The sequence below is a fragment of the Oncorhynchus mykiss genome, chromosome 9, assembly GCF_057628025.1.
Source record: "Oncorhynchus mykiss isolate SJ-2025 chromosome 9, ASM5762802v1, whole genome shotgun sequence".
Classification (NCBI taxonomy): domain Eukaryota; kingdom Metazoa; phylum Chordata; class Actinopteri; order Salmoniformes; family Salmonidae; genus Oncorhynchus; species Oncorhynchus mykiss.
The window spans coordinates 61501171-61523631 of record NC_143030.1 but is presented as its reverse complement, the minus strand read 5'-3'; the positions used below and the strand labels follow the sequence as shown (position 1 = coordinate 61523631).

The 22461-nt window shown below is 40.4% G+C and overlaps 1 protein-coding gene across 1 annotated transcript in view; it reads right to left on the bottom strand.

Annotated features, from left to right (window-relative positions):
- Positions 1-22461, bottom strand: part of LOC110531212 (metabotropic glutamate receptor 4-like) — a 108781-nt gene that overhangs the window by 19550 nt on the left and 66770 nt on the right. The window contains exons 2-4 of the mRNA XM_090185814.1: positions 21827-21962; positions 15702-15856; positions 15216-15356 (exon numbers count right to left, since the gene is read on the bottom strand). Coding sequence (XP_090041940.1) covers positions 15216-15356; positions 15702-15856; positions 21827-21962 — 432 coding nt within the window. The remainder of the gene's footprint in view (positions 1-15215; positions 15357-15701; positions 15857-21826; positions 21963-22461) is intronic.

The window sequence follows — 22461 nt, the reverse complement described above, 5'->3', positions numbered from 1 at the left end:
CAAGTGGGACACAATCATGAAGTGGAATGACATTTATTGGATATTTCAAACTTTTTTAACAAATCAAAAACTGAAAAATTGGGCGTGCAAAATTATTCAGCCCCCTTAAGTTAATACTTTGTAGCGCCACCTTTTGCTGCGATTACAGCTGTAAGTCGCTTGGGGTATGTCTCTATCAGTTTTGCACATCGAGAGACTGACATTTTTTCCCATTCCTCCTTGCAAAACAGCTCGAGCTCAGTGAGGTTGGATGGAGAGCATTTGTGAACAGCAGTTTTCAGTTCTTTCCACAGATTCTCGATTGGATTCAGGTCTGGACTTTGACTTGGCCATTCTAACACCTGGATATTTTTATTTTTTGGATCATTTTCTTGTTGGAAGATAAATCTCCGTCCCAGTCTCAGGTCTTTTGCAGAGCCATCATTCTTCCAGAATGTTCCTGTATTTGGCTCCATCCATCTTCCCATCAATTTTAACCATCTTCCCTGTCCCTGCTGAAGAAAAGCAGGCCCAAACCATGATGCTGCCACCACCATGTTTGACAGTGGGGATGGTGTGTTCAGCTGTGTTGCTTTTACGCCAAACACAACGTTTTGCATTGTTGCCAAAAAGTTAAATTTTGGTTTCATCCGACCAGAGCACCTTCTTCCACATGTTTGGTGTGTCGCAAAGGTCGCAAAGTTCAAGGGGGCCGAATACTTTCGCAAGGCACTGTATATAGTACCACTCAAAAGTGTGGACTCACCTACTCACTCCAGGTTTTTTCTTTATTTTTACTATTTTCTACATTGTAGAATAATAGTGAAGACATCAAAACTATGGAATAACACATATGGAATCATGTAGTAACCCAAAAAGTGTTAAACATATCAAAGTATATTTTATATTTGAGATTCTTCAAAGTAGCCACCCTTTGCCTTTGCTCTTGGCATTCTCTCAATCAGCTTCAGCTGGAATGGTTTTCCAACCGTCTTGAAGGAGTTCCCACATCTACTGAGCACTTGTTGGCTGCTTTTCCTTCACTCCGCGGTCCAACTCATCCCAAATCATCTCAATTGGATTGAGTTCGGGTGATTTTGGAGTGCAGGTCATATGCTGCAGCACTCCATCACTCTCCTTATTGGTCCAATAGCCCTTACACAGCCTGGAGGTGTGTTTTGGGTCTTTGTCCTGTTGAAAAAAAAATGATAGTCCCACTAAGCTCAAACCAGAAGGGATGCCGTATCGCTGCAGAATGCTGTGGTCGCCATGCTAGTTAAGTGTGCCTTGAAGTCTAAATAAATCACTGACAGTGTCACCAGCAAAGCACCCCCACACCATCACACTTCCTCCTTCATGCTTCACGGTGGGAACTACACATGCAGAGATCATCTGTTCACCTACTCTGCTTCTCACAAAGACACAGCGGTTGGAACCAAAAATCTCAGATCATGACTCTTCAGACCAAAGGACAGGTTTCCACCGGTCTAATGTCCATTGCTCGTGTTTCTTGGCCCATGCAAGTCTCTTCTTCTTATTGGTGTCTTTTAGTAGAGGTTTCTTTGCAGCAATTTTACCATGAAGGACTGATTCAAGCAGTCTCCTCTGAACAGCTGATGTTGAAATATGTCTTACTTGAACTGTGAAGAAATTCTGTGATTTATTTATAATTCAAGTCACACTTAACCAGCATGGTACCACAACACACTGCAGCGATATGCCATCCCATGTCATTTGCGATTAGCGGGACTTAATTTGTTTTTCAAGAGTACAATAACCCAACACACCTCCAGAATGCCAAGTGTCATTCAAACCCTTGAATGAGTAGGTGTGTCCAAGCTTTTAACTGGTGCTGTAGTTAATAGTAGATTCTGGAACAGGAACACAAATCTTCAGAGGACATTCATTTGAATAGTTTCAAATCTTCCTGTTATTGTTAAAGGTACTAATGTCCATCTTTGTAGGTCCTGTTTAAGCTGGTTTTCCAGTGTTCCAAAGTTATCCTGATGTAGTTTCGTCAGATCTTGGGAGATTGTAATCCCTAAGTATTTCAGTTTATTTTGATCTCATTAAGTTGAAACTTAGTTTTGATGTCTTGGAATTTTGGTTGACCTACCGTCATTGCTTCTGATTTCCCTGTTTTTAGTCTGTACCCAGGTACGGCACCCTAATGCTTTATTTCAACCATAGTGCTGGGAACTGACTGAAATGTTCACAAAAGTTAAATGTTTGACATGTTTCAAATATGAAAGGTGATGACACCCTTACAAAGGCTTTCTTTGCATCTTTTTTTCTTGAGAGCGTGTTTCAATGCATTAAATATTCGCCTAGTATTATCGGTCAGGAGTCTGCTGGACACAGAACCCGTTTGAACAAAGTTTATGATATCTGGGATTACATTATTTAATCTATTTGCAAAAATTGATGTAATACATTTTTGGTCACCGTTCAGCACCAATATTGGTCGATACGATGTAAATTCTGCTGGATTTTTACATTCTTTATGGATGTGGCTGTGTGTGTGTGTGTGGCTGTGTGTGTGGCTGTGTGTGGCTGTGTGTGTGGCTGTGTGTGGCTGTGTGTGTGTGTGGGGCTGTGTGGCTGTGTGGGGCTGTGAGGCTGTGTGTGAGAGATGTGTGTGTGTGTGTGTGTGAGAGATATGTGGGGCTGTGTGTGTGTGTGTGAGAGATGTGGGGCTGAGGCTGCTGACCCGGAAGCTTGGCTCTATCACTCCTCCCAGTTTTTAGTAGGGAGAGTGGACAATGAATCTGTCGTAGCGTATGTAAGCAATGTCCCCACGCTCTCTGGCAATTGCATTGCATTCCCCTACCACTGTTGGCTTCTCATCTCAGCTTTTAATCTCAGCATTTTGTTCCCTCACCAAAGAGACAGCTTACAAAACACTCAAGAAATATAGAAGAACAATGCATTGCAGATAAGTCGACTATCATAGCAGTTTTCCTTTTGTATTCACTCCGCCACGACGAGCAACTATTGTTTGGTTTTTTCACATTAAGAGTTTAACAAACTACGAAGAAGACTATCGTAAATGAGGCACATGGCAACCCATGTCAGGGAGTTGCTGTGTGTATAAATGCCTGCAGTGCTCAACCTGAAAGTAACTCCATTACCAAGTTATGATCGGAACTGCTAAAAGTTATACTGAAACACATCGTTGACTGCAATGTGTTTCTAACACACTGAAAACGATCTCTCATCCTAGCACCCTATCCACTGTGGACAATGGTCCTATACCAGTGGACTGATAGGTGCCTACTAGATGCTGCTCAAAAGTAAACAAGATCTTTTCACTGATTGTTGTCACATCTAACCCAGCATTGCATATTTTTCTTGTATCAAACGAAACAATTTTGCACAGCTTTACAGTAATACATCCTGGATCACTATAACTTTGATCCTCTCTTGGTTGCATATAAAGTAATATCCTCATACAGCACTGTAAATTGACAATGTGTGTTTTCAACATGGTTTAGACAATCTGGTCTCCGCACAGTTGGCTGACGTTTATTGGATGATAAAGGAAGATAAGAGGAAGGCAGTGACTGGACACTGGGTTTCATGTGTTGCTTGGCAGACTGGAGAGTGCCTGCTGTGGACCACAGCCAAAGCTGCAGATGAAGATTAGACCTTTGTGTCTTTGTTTATCTTTCATCCAGGGACAGCATCACGGTGGGGCTTGAGAGTTAAAAAGAAAAAGACGAGTCAGAAGAGGCCAGGTGATGTGTTCTGACTAAGCATACACACATCATTCACTAAATTAAGGCTGGTGTCTTTTGCTACATAATTAATTTGCTCAGAGCCAGAAAAATACTGGCTATATATACAACATTTTGTTCGTTATGTATGTTGTGCTATTATTACACTTTCTTTTCGAAAGAAATACAATACAATATATGTTTTGCATATTGGAAAGTTTCAGAAGCGAAAAAGAGAGAGAGTGAGAGAGAGACAGAGGGGAGGATCAGGAATGACAACACCATTGTTTTTAATACAGTGGTAGCAAATGAAAAGCTTATCTAGTGACAGTGGGGAGAACAAGTGTTTGATACACTGCTGATTTTGCAGGTTTTCCCCACTTACAAAGCATGTAGAGGTCTGTAATTGTTATCATAGGTACACTTCAACTGTGAGAGACGGAATCTAAAGTAAATTAATTACTTAAAAATCATACAATGTGATTTTCTGGATTTTTGTTTTAGATTCCGTCTCTCACAGTTGAAGTGTACCTATGATAACAATTACAGACCTCTACATGCTTTGTAAGTAGGAAACCTGCAAATTGGCAGTGTATCAAATACTTGTTCTCCCCACTGTATGTAGCATCTTTTCTGTCTTGTACTGTTTTTACATACCCTTCATTCCATTGAAGAGTTAGAGGTTGTCATCGACTAATGCCAGAGGCTTTACTCCTGTTATGGACTTGACTAGTAAACTCTTGACAGTAAGATACTGTATGAAATTAATGTCTAACATAATTCCTTTGGTGTTTCTTCTTAAAACATTTCGGGCTAATTTGACATTAAAGGCCATTCCATACAAGCAGTGCTAGTTGAAAGCATTAAGCTTCAAAACACAACTACAGAATAATAATTAGACTGTCGACTGACTTTGATGAGTGCCGACTCCACTGACGCTAAGGCAGAAACGCATTTATGTGTTCTCCCTGTTTGAGCAATAGGTAATGCCCATTGCCTTCTGATGTGGATTTACACTGTTTGTCAGTAATCATTAGTGGTAGACTTTCTTTCCCAAGAAAGTGTCAGTTTGAAATTGCTTCTTTTGACTCTAAATGACTGACTTTTGTCCCAGAAGGAGAAATATATCGTTGTGTGTTGTTTAAACACTGAAATTGTGTAAAGACGCAGCAGGCAAAAGAATCCAACCATCAGAAACCCAACCATTCACCTGACACATCATTTCATGGGGAACATTACATGTTCAAGAGTAGAGCTAACTCAAGCGTGGTATATGGGTGACTTCAGTTGTGCATAATGGCAGTTGGGAGTCACTCTCTGCTCTTTCCACAAGTATATTTGGAACCCTGCACTTAATTGAACATGAAAGGCTCTTGTAAGTTCAAGTGAGCTGGTGCAACCACTGCACTGGCTTTAATGTAGGCTATCATATAGCAGGGTGATTATTTCCTCTCATTAAAGAGAATTGGCCTCCTCTCCCTATGCTCAAAACAGACAGACTACAGTTCCTGTCATCATCTCCTGAAAATACATTTCCAGTCATGTAGTGAACTCACCCTGGCTGTAGGAAACTGTTGCGATCAATGGCCTGTGAAAGAGTGTGCATGTTCAGTTATTGTGCTGTGGTGGTTACAAGTAGAAAGGCTGAATTGCTGACCGCAATTCAAATGGTGGCTGCAATCATGGACATTGGGTTTCAGACTGTAGAAAACAAGCTCATTGCCATTTTTTTCTTCTGAGGAAGGGTTTATTTTTGACCTGTCACATCAGTGACAAATGTTGTGAGTCAAGGGACAAAAAGATGCACCAAACCCAAATATATATATAAACATTGCTTGATCATGGAAGCGACGTTTCAGCGAGAGCGTGGCCTCAGCCACTCAATCAAATAACCAACACATAACTCTCCTTATTCTCCTCCTTCTGCTGGCCTTGATGACTCATGTCCACTGGGATGGTGAGCAACAGAGTGAGTCAGTCAGTTAGTCAGTCATGTTTGCTTGACTCTTCACTGCTCCCTGAAAGGAGGCCTCACCTTGGACTGACGTCAACGACAGTGCTTATTTTGTAAATCAGGAGGTGCCGAAGCGAAATGTGAGCACCAGTACCAAAAAAAATATAACTTTTAAAGTAACGCATTCCATGCATATCATCGCATTTGCATAGTGGCATAGAGCAGTAGAGTAGAGGCATTTGCAGAAGTAGCACACATGGAGAAAACAATTTGTGGCCTGGGGTCCGGGAAAAATGTGGCCTTTTATGAACGCATTTCATCTACATCATTTTACATGACTGGAGACTTTGGCATAATCTTTTTTAATGCCAACTTCAAAACATGGGAACTCGGAACTGGGAAATCTCTGACTTCCAACATCAGTGCTTTCAAGACAACTGGGAACTCAGGAAAAAAATTGCTCAGACTGGGAAATTTTGTTTTGAATGGGTACCCAAATCAGAATTCCAAGCCGGGAACTCAGAGCTCCAACTTTCCGTCCTGAAGATCACTGACGCCATGATTCAACTTCGTTTTTATCCAAGTTCCCAGTCGTCACCATAATATCACACAAAGACTGAAATGCCAGGCTACTGTACTTTGACACTGACATACTGAGAATCTGAGATCAATAAAAATGATCTTGTCTTGAATCCATCAATAGCCTAGGCCTAGGTGTGTGGAGACATATTGTAGACTACAATATGAGGAGGAAATTATTGTACTAAAAATGCTTTCCAGTTTCACTGACTCACCCAATGATGGCCAGCTCACTCGCTGGTGATAGCCGATGTGCTCGTGCCAAAAGCCCCTCTCTCTGTTTGGAAGTTAATCAAATATTTTGGTAGCCTTCAGCAGACATATTAGAGTCTTCTCTTTTCAGCAGGAGCCATTTGCTTTCCAACCTGTGTTCCCAGCGATTGTCTTCGAAATATTGCAAAAGGCCTGTTTTGTCTGCATGCTGTTTGTTCACTGACAGATTTGCAGCGTGTTCCCGACTGTAGGCTATTCCTTGTTATTGGTCTACACTCCACAGCTAGGCAAAGATTTTTTTTAAATAAGCTTTTGATCCTCTGTGGCTAAATGTACATTCTTTCTCATGGTGTAGTAGGCCATTATGATTGATTTCATTTATTTCTGAACAGACAGCAGTAACTCTCAAATGTATTTGAGAGCCCTTCCCATGGCTATGATTCTATAAGGAAATAAATGCTGGAGAGGTGAGATGCAGGCTCATTCATGTCTATCAGAGCAGAGAGAGGGAGAGAGAGAGATCATAGAAAGTGTATCTCCTTCCGGTTCTGTGACAGACAAAGGTGTGCTTCACACACAGCCATGCGTTGGCCTCAAGCATAGGTTAAAATGTTGTGGGGGGGTAGGAAGAGGCAACTTTGATTTAACTTTGATCGCTTTTATTAGAATTTTTACATTGCAAAAAGTTACAATTATTTTTCATGCCATGAGAGGTACCCGATCCAGTCAAATAAGTCCCGGAACAAAACAGTCCAAAAAGGAGAGGTGCCGGATCCTGGTCTGGCAGGATCCAGCCCAAATTAAGCACTGGTCAGCGACAAGCATCGCACCTGACAGAGCTGCACGTTCCCTAGTCCCAGAGCTCTGGGTGTTCCAGGCACATTATTTACCAAAAACGTTGCTTTAGCAAAGAAATGCCACAGGCTGATAAAGGTAACGCACTAAAGGCTGATAAAGGTAACACACTATCTGAATTAACAAACTGTGACATACATACTGTATGTGCTCAAATTGGAATAATGATAATAATGTGAAATGCAATGAGTCAAGGTGTTGTAGAATCAAAATGGGACAGCAAAGTCATCCTAAATTCGTCAGACCTGTGAGGTGATCTCACCAGAAAATGGCTGTATTGAACATGTGTGACAATGCACAGTGTCCTGCACGATAAAGCCATGGTCTCAGGGGTCCATGGTTTCACAGAGCAAACCGGTCTATTAGAACTCCCATTGACAGTTGAGCATTCTTCATTATTGTCCATGCAGAGATAATCTGAGGAAAATATCATGCCACGCCAATGTGCACAGATTCAATTGCTCACGAAATAGATGTTTGTTTGTTTCCAATTTGTCCCCATTCTCACATACTGTATCAGGTGATCAGCCATGACCGAGAATGGCTTTGTTTCTTTAGGTTAGCCTGTAATATGTTGGCTAGATAAGACATGGTTGTGTGATGGACTGTATCTGGTCCCACTGTTGGAGCTCAACTGTCACGCTCGCTATTCTCAAACTCCCTGTCATAAATTGACCATGGCGCAGCGTGCATGTAGTTCCACATCTTTTAATGAAAGTGAAACCGAAACAACCAAAAAACAAACAAGTAAACAGCAAAAAATAAATAAATAAAAATAAAAAAAATTGAAAACGTGACGCAACCGAGGTGCACACAAACACACACGGAAAAATAATTACCCACAAAATACAGGTGGGAAAAGGCTACCTAAGTATGGTGTCAATCAGAGACAACGACAGACAGCTGTCCCTGATTGAGAACCATACCCGGCCAAAAACATAGAAAAAAGAACACAGAATGCCCACCCTAGTCACACCCTGGCCTAACCAAAATAGAGAATAATAAGCCTCTCTATGGCCAGGGCGTGACATCATACAATTTGGTCTCATTATTTGAAACCTCTTTGAGCTAGAGTAAAACCACCTTTTCACATGTGAGGAGAATAACCTATTTTTCACCTCAAGTGTGAATTGCAGTTTCACATGTGAAATTTGCCGTTTCACATGTTTAAAACTTTCACATGTGAAAATCGGATATGAAATTCTCCCTTTCACATGTGGAATTGCAAAAATCTAAATCACATTTACAGTTTGACATGTGAAAAACTTCCACAAGTGATTGTTTTTAACATGTAAGCTTGCAAAGGTTTTCACATGTGAAACTGCAAATGAGATTTTTACTCGTGATTTCTTACATTTGAAATTGGAAATTAGATTTTCACTTGTGAAATGCTCACATTCACATTTGGAATTGCATGATTGTGTTGAAATAATGTTACTCTCCTCATATGTGAAAAGATGGTGTTAACATGTTGTAGCAGCAGGTGGAATTAAGGTGACCACATCTAATAAGCCCAAACGCGGGACAAGGAAATGATTTTCCAGGACATTCACGGAACAGTGGACAGAATACATTTTCTTGGGGCAAGTTAATGGATCACGTTCAAATTGACAAATAGTTCTGCTGTTTGAAGGTCACTGCCTGTTAAAGGGGCAATCCTTAGCTGCTACATCCATTTTTCGACTTATAGTAGCAGTCAAAAGTTTGGACACACCTACTCATTCAAAGGTTTTTCTTTATTTTTTACTATTTTCTACATTTTTAAATAATAGTGAAGACATCAAAACTATGAAATAACATACATGTAATAATGAAGTAACCAAAAAAGTGTTAAACAAATCAAAACATATTTTATATTTGAGATTCTTCAAAGTAGCCACCCTTTGCCTTGATGACAGCTTTGCACACTCTTTGCATTCTCTCAACCAGCTTCATGTGGTAGTCACCTGGAATAAATTTCAATTAACAGGTGTGCCTTGTTACAAGTTAATTGGTGGAATTTCTTAATGCTTAATGCTTTTGAGCCAATCAGTTGTGTTATGACAAAGTAGGGGGGGGGGTATACAGAAGATAGCCCTATTTGGTAAAAGACCAAGTCCATATTATGGCAAGAACAGCTCAAATAAGCAAAGGGAAATTACAGTCTATCACTACTTTATGACATGAAGGTCAATCTGGAAGAACTTTGAAAGTTTCTTCAATTGCAGTCGCAAGAACCATCAAGCGCTGTGATGAAACTGGCTCTCATGAGGACCGCCACAGGAAAAGAAGACCCAGAGTTACCTCTGCCGCAGAGGATAAGTTTATTAGAGTTAACTGCACCTCAGATTGCAGCCCAAAGAAATGCGTCACAGAGGTCATGTAACAGACACATCTCAACATCAACTGTTCAGAAGAGACTTTGTGAATCAAATCAAATTAAAATGTTTACATTTACTGCTCTCATATAAATATAATTTTCACTAAGAGCCTTCTCATGTTGCTCTGGACCTCCTTATTTCTGACTGTGGCAGTCTTGGCAAGTTATTGCCTGTGATTTTCAAAATCAGCTTAATAATCAAAGAGCAATTTCCTTTAATCTAGTTTAATGACACCCGTCCAGATAGTACTTCTATTCGGATGGCGAGACACTTGCTCTTGCTGTCTGAAAATTCCACTCCATTATCAATATGTGGAATTAAAGTACTTATTGGCTTATCTTATGACCTATCTGCCATTCTCACGATCTGGCCATGGACACATTGAGCAATATAGGGACCTACAGGTTGAGGTAGTTGTCACCTACAACGTAAACATAGGCCCTGGGCCAGAAGGTACAAGCAATGAAATTTGGTCTGAGACCAGTGGTTGGATCTGAATTATACATCCAGACTCCGGGGATTAGGCCTTTCAGTCTGGAGTCACCATCCTAATGGATGAGAGGAAAGGTACTAAAACCTAACATTTTAGTATCAGTACCTCCAGCTGAGGTGCACTTGTAAGTGGTTGATACTGTATATGTGACTCATAATTACCCTTCTTTTGTTGTGTTGTTCATTATACATACAATCCACCAATACTACAATCCTAAACTTCTGGGGGGGTACACTTAGGTATCAGTCTCCATAACTACCCGTCCCTGGAGTTTCTTATGAAATTAAATGGAATGCTTTACAGTCCCAACTTCCTCGGTTACATATTTACAGTAACATCCGCAGTTAGCATTAGCAGGGGGTTGATTTGTAAACATCTATTTAGCAGTAAATCACAAGAGAATACTCCTTGTTCCCACTTCCCTCAAATTCGATGATTGGGCAAGCTCTCATTTCAGATTTTAATTCAAATTTTTATGTTGTCTATTAGAGCAAATCGATCATTTTACAGAGGTCCAGCACAATCGTATTGCAAAACGTGCCCCTGAAATATTATAAATAGAGAGAGAGAGTGAGGGAGGAGCGTCTGCTAAATGATGTAAATGTAAATATAACTCTTTCCTGTAGAAAATTACAGTGCTCCTGGGGCCACTCACTGCAGGAAAACAAATCTGCAGCAATTTAGCTCAAGAGCTGCCACCATGACAACTGATGAAAGGTATGGGTAAACACAAAGTGAATACTATCCTCTCTTGAAATTTAGGAGGATTGTCTGTTTGAGAGCATCCCTAAGGCATTGTCATGTGCAGAAACCCTTACAGTTGAGTCTTGGATTAATTGACTAATGTTGTGATAATACTAATGCACTTTCATTATTATTCTCCTGGATTTCTTCAGGCCCCCTGTGACATGTTGGAGCCAAGACGGGAAATCTCATTCATGATGAATAAATATTGCATAATTGTTAAGCTCCTCAACATTTTGCTAAATGAGCTAAAAATAAACAAAGAGCTTACATTTGTTCTCTTCCTTTATCCAATTTAGAAAACTAATCACCATTAATTTGAATTGTAAATTAGGTACTCACATGTTGATGATGTATGTGGTATGTTGTGGTTCTTGGAGTGTGCTATGTGTACAGTATTGTGAGTGGTGGTCTTGAGTGCATGACTCTATCCTTCTGAAACCTGCTTAAAAGCAAAACAATCAAATGGGAAGTAGCAGTGACGCACTCCATACAGAAGTGGTCTTATGAAGTGAATGATAAGCTACCAGACTGTTTCACAGACTGGAATATGTTCTGGGATTCATCTGATTGTAGAGTTTATCACATCAGTCACCAGCTCAATTAATAAGTGCATCGACGACGGATTACAGGTGGCATTCTCACTGAGAGGCCTATTTCAAGGACGGGACACTAATCCTGATGCTTATAAGAAAACACGCTACGACGTCCGACGAGCCATCAAATAGTCAAAAAGTAAATAGAGGACTAAGATCGAATCCTACTATGCTGGCTCTGATGCTCGTCGGATGTGACTGGGCTTGCAAACTATCGCGGATTACAAAGAGAAACCCAGTCACGTGCTGCCCAATGACGCAAGCCTTCCAGAATAGCTAAATGCCTTCTATTCTCTCTTGAAGGAAAGCAACTGAACCATGCATGAGAGCACCAGATGTTCCAGAAGTCTGTGTGATCTCGCTAACTGTAGCCAATGTAAGACCTTTAAAAAAGGTTAACATTCACAAGGACGCAGGGCCAGATGGATAATTTTTTATTTAACCTTCACTTTTAATAGGCAAGTCAGATAAGAACAAAATCTTATTTACAATGACGGCCTAGGAACAGTGGGTTAACTGTATGGAGAGCTTTCATGTAGAAGCTCAGGGTCATTGTCAGCCTCACTTCTGGGTATAGGCCTCAGTTTATTGGGCCGGTGGAGAGGATGAACCCCTGATGAACCCCTGACTACATATATCTGTCACTCCCTTAGTTCCATTCCCCAGGCAGTATTGACTGTGTGTTTCATGTCTAGACGCAACTCTTGTCTTGTATTGTTCCATGTTCATTATATTGCTAAACTCACCTCCTGCTTCTCGACTCTGAGCGTCTCCGTTATAGCGATATTCATAATATCACTAGCAAAAACTACCAGGTTGAATACCCATCAAATATTTTGTTGAATAACCATACATTAAGTTATCAAATTCAGGTCTTACATCAGGTAGGCACACAAGCTCTACAGTAGTTCCCGCCTCATAAATGAACTAAGGAGAGTATTTTTTTTAGAAACATGGATCTGAACACAACTAATGACTCAGGCAATGTTTCTCAAACCACCCTGGATTCGATTTGATCACACAGAACTGAACCTGTAGAAAAGTGGAGACAACACATCTTCTGTTTTAATACACTGTCTTCACAGCAAATAGTTCTCGGGCCCCTGATTTATAGCATTGTGATATAATGGCATTAGGCAATGGCTGCGAGGAAACCCATCCTGGTAACTATCATAGCAAGCTGATGAAAGCTTGAAACATTAACGCATAGGAAGGAATCAATCATCAGCACATCACAATCCAACTAATACAAGAATCAGTCCAGTCTGGACTGATTAGAATCCTGCATATTGTGTTGTCTGTACAGGGAAATGAAAGACAGTCAGGCTTGGAGTGCCCACTGATTTTAATGACCTGGGAGCTTGTCTCTAATATGCTGATTGGATTTGCTATTGATTATGTTTTCAACTTGTGTAATGGCCCAGTTTTGGTGATTGCTATTGTACTGCAGTGCAGATTGAACTTGGCGACGGGGAGTCATGGGAACATTTAATCATGTCTAATGGAACAAGAGTATCATACCCTTTACTCAAACACATTGCATTTCCCAAAAAGGACCATAGCTCATATTACAGTAGCCTACATCTCTGCAAATACATAACGCTGTAGGAGAAGGGTTATAAATGTATACAGTGCCTTGCGAAAGTATTCGGCCCACTTGAACTTTGCGACCTTGTGTCACATTTCAGGCTTCAAACATAAAGATATAAAACTGTATTTTTTTGTGAAGAATCAACAACAAGTGGGACACAATCATGAAGTGGAACGACATTTATTGGATATTTCAAACTTTTTTAACAAATCAAAAACGGAAAAATTGGGCGTGCAAAATTATTCAGCCCCCTTAAGTTAATACTTTGTAGCGCCACCTTTTGCTGCGATTACAGCTGTAAGTCGCTTGGGGTATGTCTCTATCAGTTTTGCACATCGAGAGACTGACATTTTTTTCCCATTCCTCCTTGCAAAACAGCTCGAGCTCAGTGAGGTTGGATGGAGAGCATTTGTGAACAGCAGTTTTCAGTTCTTTCCACAGATTCTCGATTGGATTCAGGTCTGGACTTTGACTTGGCCATTCTAACACCTGGATATTTTTATTTTTGAACCATTCCATTGTAGATTTTGCTTTATGTTTTAGATCATTGTCTTGTTGGAAGACAAATCTCCGTCCCAGTCTCAGGTCTTTTGCAGACTCCATCAGGTTTTCTTCCAGAATGGTCCTGTATTTGGCTCCATCCATCTTCCCATCATTTTTAACCATCTTCCCTGTCCCTGCTGAAGAAAAGCAGGCCCAAACCATGATGCTGCCACCACCATGTTTGACAGTGGGGATGGTGTCTTCAGCTGTGTTGCTTTTACGCCAAACATAACGTTTTGCATTGTTGCCAAAAAGTTCAATTTTGGTTTCATCTGACCAGAGCACCTTCTTCCACATGTTTGGTGTGTCTCCCAGGTGGCTTGTGGCAAACTTTAAACAACACTTTTTATGGATATCTTTAAGAAATGGCTTTCTTCTTGCCACTCTTCCATAAAGGCCAGATTTGTGCAATATACGACTGATTGTTGTCCTATGGACAGAGTCTCCCACCTCAGCTGTAGATCTCTGCAGTTCATCCAGAGTGATCATGGGCCTCTTGGCTGCATCTCTGATCAGTCTTCTCCTTGTATGAGCTGAAAGTTTAGAGGGACGGCCAGGTCTTGGTAGATTTGCAGTGGTCTGATACTCCTTCCATTTCAATATTATCGCTTGCTCAGTGCTCCTTGGGATGTTTAAAGCTTGGGAAATCTTTTTGTATCCAAATCCGGCTTTAAACTTCTTCACAACAGTATCTCGGACCTGCCTGGTGTGTTCCTTGTTCTTCATGATGCTCTCTGCGCTTTGAACGGACCTCTGAGACTATCACAGTGCAGGTGCATTTATACGGAGACTTGATTACACACAGGTGGATTGTATTTATCATCATTAGTCATTTAGGTCAACATTGGATCATTCAGAGATCCTCACTGAACTTCTGGAGAGAGTTTGCTGCACTGAAAGTAAAGGGGCTGAATAATTTTGCACGCCCAATTTCTGAGTTTTTGATTTGTTAAAAAAGTTTGAAATATCCAATAAATGTCGTTCCACTTCATGATTGTGTCCCACTTGTTGTTGATTCTTCACAAAAAAATACAGTTTTATATCTTTATGTTTGAAGCCTGAAATGTGGCAAAAGGTCGCAAAGTTCAAGGGGGCCGAATACTTTCGCAAGGCACTGTATTTCAAGTACAAATACATGTTAAGAACTGTAATGAAACCATTCTATTTTGTTGTTATTGCACTTTCCAAAACACATTCCACATTTATGTAGTCACACTCCACGGCAATATAGTTCCTGACTCTTCTATTCTGCTTAATTGAACCCATTAAATGGTGTGACCCTGTATTTGTGTATTCAGCAAGCACTGCATTACACAGTCTCTTGTGAAGTGATATTTGACTAATCAAAGTTCCTGGCAGAGTTTGGAACTTACCACAGAAAGTGTATATAGCCCTGCAATCTGGGAATACATTTTGGGCTCCATGTTTCTCACCCTTGCATACAAAATAACCATAGTATTTAAAGTAGATGTAATGGCACATCATCCAAGACATGTCGGAATACTACAACTAGTGATTGCATCTGTCAGTTCATAAACAATCAGAGTGTGTGTGGGACTAGGTTATGGTAAACAAGGAAATTCTATTCTTACTTGTGCACTTTTTGATGCCGGATCCTTTCTTCAGAGCATGTCGACTGAGTTTGCACTGAAAGTTGTTTTCCCAGAACTCTGCAAACCAAATATTCCTTCTGTTGTTGTCCAAAGTTCTGCTGATAAAGTAGCGATCAAACCCTAGAGAGATCAATGAGAGGCACAGTTGGATTTAGAACCACCTGCTGAACTTCTGCAGATATGTGTATTGCATTTTCTGATTACTTTATCAACAAGTTTTTTTCAGCACTACCTCCACATAGTACTACTTTCATCTTACAGTATATCCTGATGTTGTTTACAGTATATGTCAGTGTTTTATTTGGAAATGTCAGGGTGTTGAATTTCATTTGGATTTCATTGTCAAAGACAACAAAAAATAGATACAAATGTCATCCTCACATCACCAGTACTGCCAACTGTCATGTGTCATTTAAATTTGACAATAAAGAATATAGAACATCATATTCTGTATAACATCAGTACCTCGGATGGACTGCCGTTTAGGTAGAATGGTAACAGCACCTTCTGCCATCTCCTCCTGGTTGAGTATGGGGGAGATCTTAGACCCCCAGCTGTCTGAACCCACCCATATGAAATGTCCTGTCTGGTTGTCCTTCTTAGCTGCTTGAAGAAGCCGCCTGTAGGAGGGGCAAAGAGAGAATACAGTACAATTCTTGCCAATTATATACATGATTCACCTACTCATGGGGCTGGATGATTAGGTAAATACGATGTGTTGGTACTGGACATTAACAACAGCCAAACTACACATTGCGTGTATTGATCCTAGGACCAGCACAATACACTAAAGAATAACCATGTTTTGAACCACAGTACTGGAAACACAGTTGCTACAACAGGACCACAGTACTGGAAACACAGTTGCTGCAACAGGACCACAGTACTGGAAACACAGTTGCTACAACAGGACCACAGTACTGGAAACACAGTCAATACAACAGGACCTCAGTACTGGAAACACAGTCGCTACAACAGGACCACAGTACTGGAAACACAGTCAATACAACAGGACCTCAGTACTGGAAACACAGTTGCTGCAACAGGACCTCAGTACTGGAAACACAGTCGCTGCAACAGGACCACAGTACAAGAAACACAGTCGCTACAACAGGACCACAGTACTGGAAACACAGTTGCTGCAACAGCCAGGTACAATAACAATACAGTGTATCTCGAGTCACTCTGCCACCCCTTTGGCTCACCAGTTAACCCAGAATGAAGTGACAGAGTAATGCATGTTTGAGTTATAATGACCTTACTCCTACCTCTCACTGAATAAACATGGTTTATTCTGAGCCCCAGCATTCCCATATAGCTCTACAGGATAAAATGTCTGTAACAAAACCTACAGTATTCTAGTATCATGTCATATGCTCCTTTTTGCCCCCCCCCCCCCCCCCCTTGAGGTCATTTACAGAACAATCTTGTTAATCACATACAGTAAATACCAGGTGTTCTCATCATGGTGTGGGTTATTTAGTGAGGAAGGGTTGGCATGACAACAAGGTTTATGTTTAGGACAAAATGCCTTCTGCTAGCCTGAGTGCTGTAAACTCAGTATGTATATTAAAAATATATATATAAATTGGCTGCCAACTCACATTGACTGGGTTCAAGGGTACAGCAGGCATGCTGGGCAGAAATCCCCCTGGCTTTTGTAATTACTGTATATCCAGACCCATTATCAGGCTCGGATAAGTCAATGAGCATTTTGTGTCACTGGCCTACACACAATACCAGATAATGTCAAAGTGAAATTATATTTTTAGAAAAGTTTAGAAATTAATAAAAAATTAATAGCTGAAATGTCTCGAGTCAATAAGTATTCAACGCCTGTGTTGAATAATTTAAGGAGTAAAATTGTGCTTAACAAGTCACATAATAGGTTGCATGGATTCACTCTATGTGTAATAATAGTGTTTAGCGTGATTTTTGAATAACTACCTCATCTCTGTACCCAGCACATACAATTATCTGTAAGGTCCCTCAGATGAGCAGTGAATGTAACTTTATGTCCTGAAAACAAAGTGTTATCTTTGGGACAAATCCAACAAAACACATCACTGAGTACCACTTTCCACATTTTCAAGCGTGATGTTGGCTGCATCGTGTTATGGGTACTGTATGCTTGTCGTCAGCAAGGACTAGGGAGTTTTTTAGGATAAAAAGAAACGTAATAGAGCTAAGCACAGGTGAAAAAGTGCACAACCATGTGATGGTCTCAAAAAAGAGGTGTCAATTATAGTTGCAACTGCCCCGGCGTTCCTGTAAGAGAACGTAAATGACCAGTAGGAGACAGGGATACAATCCACACTTTATTACCACACTGAACAGACAGGCGCACACACACACACACCAATAGGAAGAGGAATGGTCAAAGATGCACTAAAGATGAGTCAGGGAGTCCAGAAGACGCATTGTCAATGTGGAAGGGTGCAAATCTGAGTTAATGTAAAGGACAGGAGCTTACAGAGGTTGTCTTAACCTGTCCAACTAAAGAGTTGAGAGGCAGAGTGGGGTTCTGCTGCTTCCAGGCTAGGTCACAGATTGGTTGATCAGGTCAGCGAACTCTGTTCCCTTAAAACTTGTTGAGGATAGGGGGCAGTATTTTCATTTTGGATTAATTGCGTGCCCATAGTGAACTGCATCCTACTCTGTCCTAGATTGCTAATATATGCATAATATTATTACTATTGGATAGAAAACACTCTGAAGTTTCTAAAACTGTTTGAATTATGTCTGTGAGTATAACAGAACTCATAGGGCAGGCAATCTTCCAAACAAGAAGTGAAATTCTGAATGTGGGGCAAGATATGGATCTGGTAGCACTTCCTACGCCTTCCACTAGATGTCCTCATTCAGTAGAAAGTGGAATGGAGCATTTGCTGTGAACTTTGACCGAATGGGAGGGGAAATAGTCAGTGTCCCGACAGAATGTCATTTTCCTGTGGCACATTTCTCTGTGGGTGCTACCGCCGTTCCATTTGGCTCCAACTGAAAACGTATGATCTGGTTGGAACGTTATTGGATATATATGATAATAACATCCTGAAGATTGATTCTCTACTTAGTTTGACCAGTTTATTCGACCTGGAATATATATTTTGGAAGTTTTCGTGCAAGTTATCCTGGACCAGCAGTCAGTTTTTGGGCACGTGAGCTGAAAGTGATAGCAAATGCAACAACTTGGACACTAGTATTGGACATTATGGAACAAAACAACGTTTTATTGTGGAACTAGGACTCCTTGCACTACATTCTGATGAGAGATCATCAAAGGTAAGGGAATATTTATGTTGTAATTTCGTATTTCTGTTGACTCCAACATGGCGGAGAAATACTTTTACGTCTGAGCGCCGTCTCAGATTATTGCATGGTAGGCTTTTTCCGTAACGTTTTTAAAAAATCTGACACAGCGGTTGCATTAAGAACCAGTGTATCTTTAATTATATGTAGAACATGTATCTTTAGTCAAAATTTATGATGAGTATTTCTGTTATCTGGCGTAGCTTTCTATAATTCCTCCGGATATTTTGGAGGCAGTTCTGAACATGGCGTCAATGTAAACCGAGATATGTGGATATAAATATGCATATTATCGAACAAAACATAAATGTATTGTGTAACATGTCATATGAGTGTCATCTGATGAAGATTTTCAAAAGGTTAGTGATTCATTTTATCTCTAATCCTGCTTTTGTGACTCTATCTTTGGCTTGAAAAAATGGCTGCGTTTTCCCTTTGATTTGGTGGTGGTCTAACATAAATATATGTTGTGTTTTCGCAGTAAAACATTTTAAAAATCGGACATGATGGGTAGATGAACAAGATGTTTATCTTTCATTTGAGGTATTGGACTTGTTAATGTGTGAAAGTTAAATATTTCGAAATAATATTTTTGAATTCCCTGCGCCACCTTTTCAGCTGAATGGGGGAGTGGAGTTGAAGACAATTTAGACATGGATTGTGTATGTGTGCCATTCAGTGGCCATTCAGAGGGTGAATCGGCAAGACAAAAGATTTCAGTGCCTTTGAACGGGGTATGCCAGGCACACCGGTTTGAGTATGTCAAGAACTACAATGATGCTGGGGGTTTTCACGCTCAACAGTTTCCTGCGTGAATCAATCATTTGTAAAAAATATTTAACCTTTATTTAACTAGGGAGGTCAGTTAAGAACAAATTCTTATTTACAATTATGGCCTAACCCTAACCCGAACAACACTGGGCCAATTGTGTGCTGCCCTATTGGACTCCCAATCACGGCCGGTTGTGATACAGCCTGGAATAAAACCAGGGTCTGTAGTGAAGCCTATAGCACTGAGATACAGTGCCTTAGACCGTTGCGCCACTCAGGTCCACCACCCAAAGGACATCCAGCCAACTTGACACAACTGCGGGAAGCATTGGAGTCAACATGGGCCAACATCCATGTGGAATGCTTACGACATCTTGCCCCGACAAATTGAGGCTGTTCTGATGGCAAAAGGGGGTGCAGCTCAATATTAGGAAGCTGTTCCTAATGTTTTGTACATTCAGTGTATATTCTATGCTTGTGGTAGTAGTAGGTACTGTAGGTTTTGATTGTGCTGTAAAACATAATGGAACCCACACACATCACCAGCTGTTGCCCCAAGACACTGATCAGGACGATCCTCAGTCCTCAGGACAACTAAACGTTTTTAACACTGCAAAGGAATGGAGGAATTTGGTAATTGATTGGTAATTGCTGTAAACTAGAAAACCAGTATTAGTCCAAAGCTTGGACATACCTACTCATTCAATTGTTTTTCTTTATTTTTACTATTTTCTACATGTACATTTTTAAATAATAGTGAAGACATCAAAACTATGAAATAACACATATGGAATCATGTAGTAACCAAAAAAGTCTTTAAAGTAGCCACCCTTTGCTTTGATGACAGCTTTGCACACTCTTGGCATTCTCTCAACTAGCTTCTCCTGGAATGCTTTTCCAACAGTCTTGAAGGAGTTCCCACATATGCTGAGCACTTGTTGGCTGCATTTCCTTCAATCTGCGGTCCATCTCATCCCAAACCATCTCAATTGGGTTGAGGTTGGGTGATTGTGGAGGCCAAATCATCTGATGCAGCACTCCATCTCTCTCCTTCGTCAAATAGCCCTTACACAGCCTGGAGGTGTGTTTTGGGTCTTTGTCCTGTTGAAAAACGAATGATAGTCCCACAAAGCGCAAACCAGATGGAATGGTGTATCGCTGCAGAATGCTGTGGTAGCCATGGTGGTTAAGTGTGCCTTGAATTCTAAATCAATCACAGACAGTGTCACCAGCAAAGCAACCCCACAACAGTCACACCTCCTCCTCCATGCTTCACGGTGGGAACCACACATGTGGAGACCATCTGTTCACCTACTCCGCGTCTTATAAAGACATAGCGGTTTGAACCAAAAATCTCAAATTTGTACTCATCAGACCAAAGGACAGACTTCCACCTGTCTATTGTCCATTGCTCATGTTTCTTGGCCCAAACAATTATCTTATTATTATTGGTGTCCTTGTAGTGGTTTCTTTGCAGCAATTTGACCATGAAGGCCTGATTGACACAGTCTCCTCTGAACAGTTGATTTTGAGATTGAACTCCGTGAAGCATTTACTTGGGCTGCAATCTGAGGTGCAGTTAACTCTAATGAACTTATCCTCTGCAGCAGAGGTAACTCTTGGTCTTCCTTTCCTGAGGCGGTCCTCATGAGAGCCAGTTTTATCATCGCACTCAATGGTTTTTGCGACTGCACTTGAAGAAACTTTAACATTTCTGGAGATTTCCCGGATTGACTGACCTTAATGGGTTAAAGTCATGATGAACTGTTGTTTCTCTTTGTTTATTTTAGATGTTCTTGCCATAATATGGACTTGGTATATATGTTTTATTTTCTATAGCACACATACCTTGTCACAACACAACTGATTGGCTCAAACGCATTAAGATGGAAAGAAATTCCACAAATTCACTTTTAAATGGCAAACGTGTTAATTGAAATGCATTCCAGGTGACTTCCTCATGAAGCTGGTTGAGAGAATGCCAAGAGTGTGCAAAACTGTAATCAAGCCAAAGGGTGGCTATTTTGAAGAAACTCAAATATAAAATATGTTTTGTATTTGTTTAACACATTTTTGGTTACTACATGATCCCATATGTGTTATTTCATAGTTTTGATGTTTTCACTATTCTAAAATGTAGAAAATAGCAATAATTAAGAAAAACCCTTGAATGATTAGATAATAAGAACATATCATCAAAATGTAGTTAGATTGAGTGTGTTTAATGTGAACTGGCACATATCCCGTTCACATCTAATGAAAATAAAGCTGATATAGCTTGCTGAAAATGGTGTATTTCATTTTAGGGATGTTCAATCAATGGTGGGGAGGACAATATACTAATGTACAGACATTTACACCGCAGTGCATCCCCATCTAAACCAATGGGCAAACATGCTGAATGTTGCGTCATAAAACAGAAACTCAGATAAATTGAGATACTTTGTTGGCATCATTTAGTATGTTAGTTTAATCATTTTTTCATTCCTGTAACAGTCAACTTCACTAACCTAATGTCATCTTCATTGGCAAAGAGAATAACAACCCGTGCATTGGGGTTCTCTGACAGTCTGCGGATGATCTTGTCAAACTCTCCAGGCTTAGGTTCTCGTGGTATCTTCACTGACTGAGAGATGCACACACCTCCTGCAATCAAGGGACAGAGGAACATGTAAGGATTATTATAGACAGAGGAAAATAGACATGGATAAATTACACTAGCTGATCTGCTGATCTGTCTAGGCTGTCTCTAAAACAGAGTATAAATAAAGTTTATAATCAGTACATGGGGACCTTTTATCAGGGTACACCATCTCTGATGTAGTTTGGAGTATTGTTAGGGAACACCTGTCGGGCATCAGCACCAGAAATAACTATATTGGTAAACCAGCACAGGGCATCTGCATATAGCTACAGCAAAACTCTATCTAAATGCAGGTTCATCATTGTTAGAATCACCCTCTTTCTTAGTTCTCTGTATCAACTGAAAGTAGGCCAGGGCCAAGTAGAGTTTTTTTCACTCGCCTAAACCAACAACACTAATCCTATTCATATCTTCAGGACTTTTAATGGATGACTGGATGCAAGATAAAAATTGTGCTGGTGTAATATTTCACAGCATGATGAACGTAAGGTATTAAGTAAA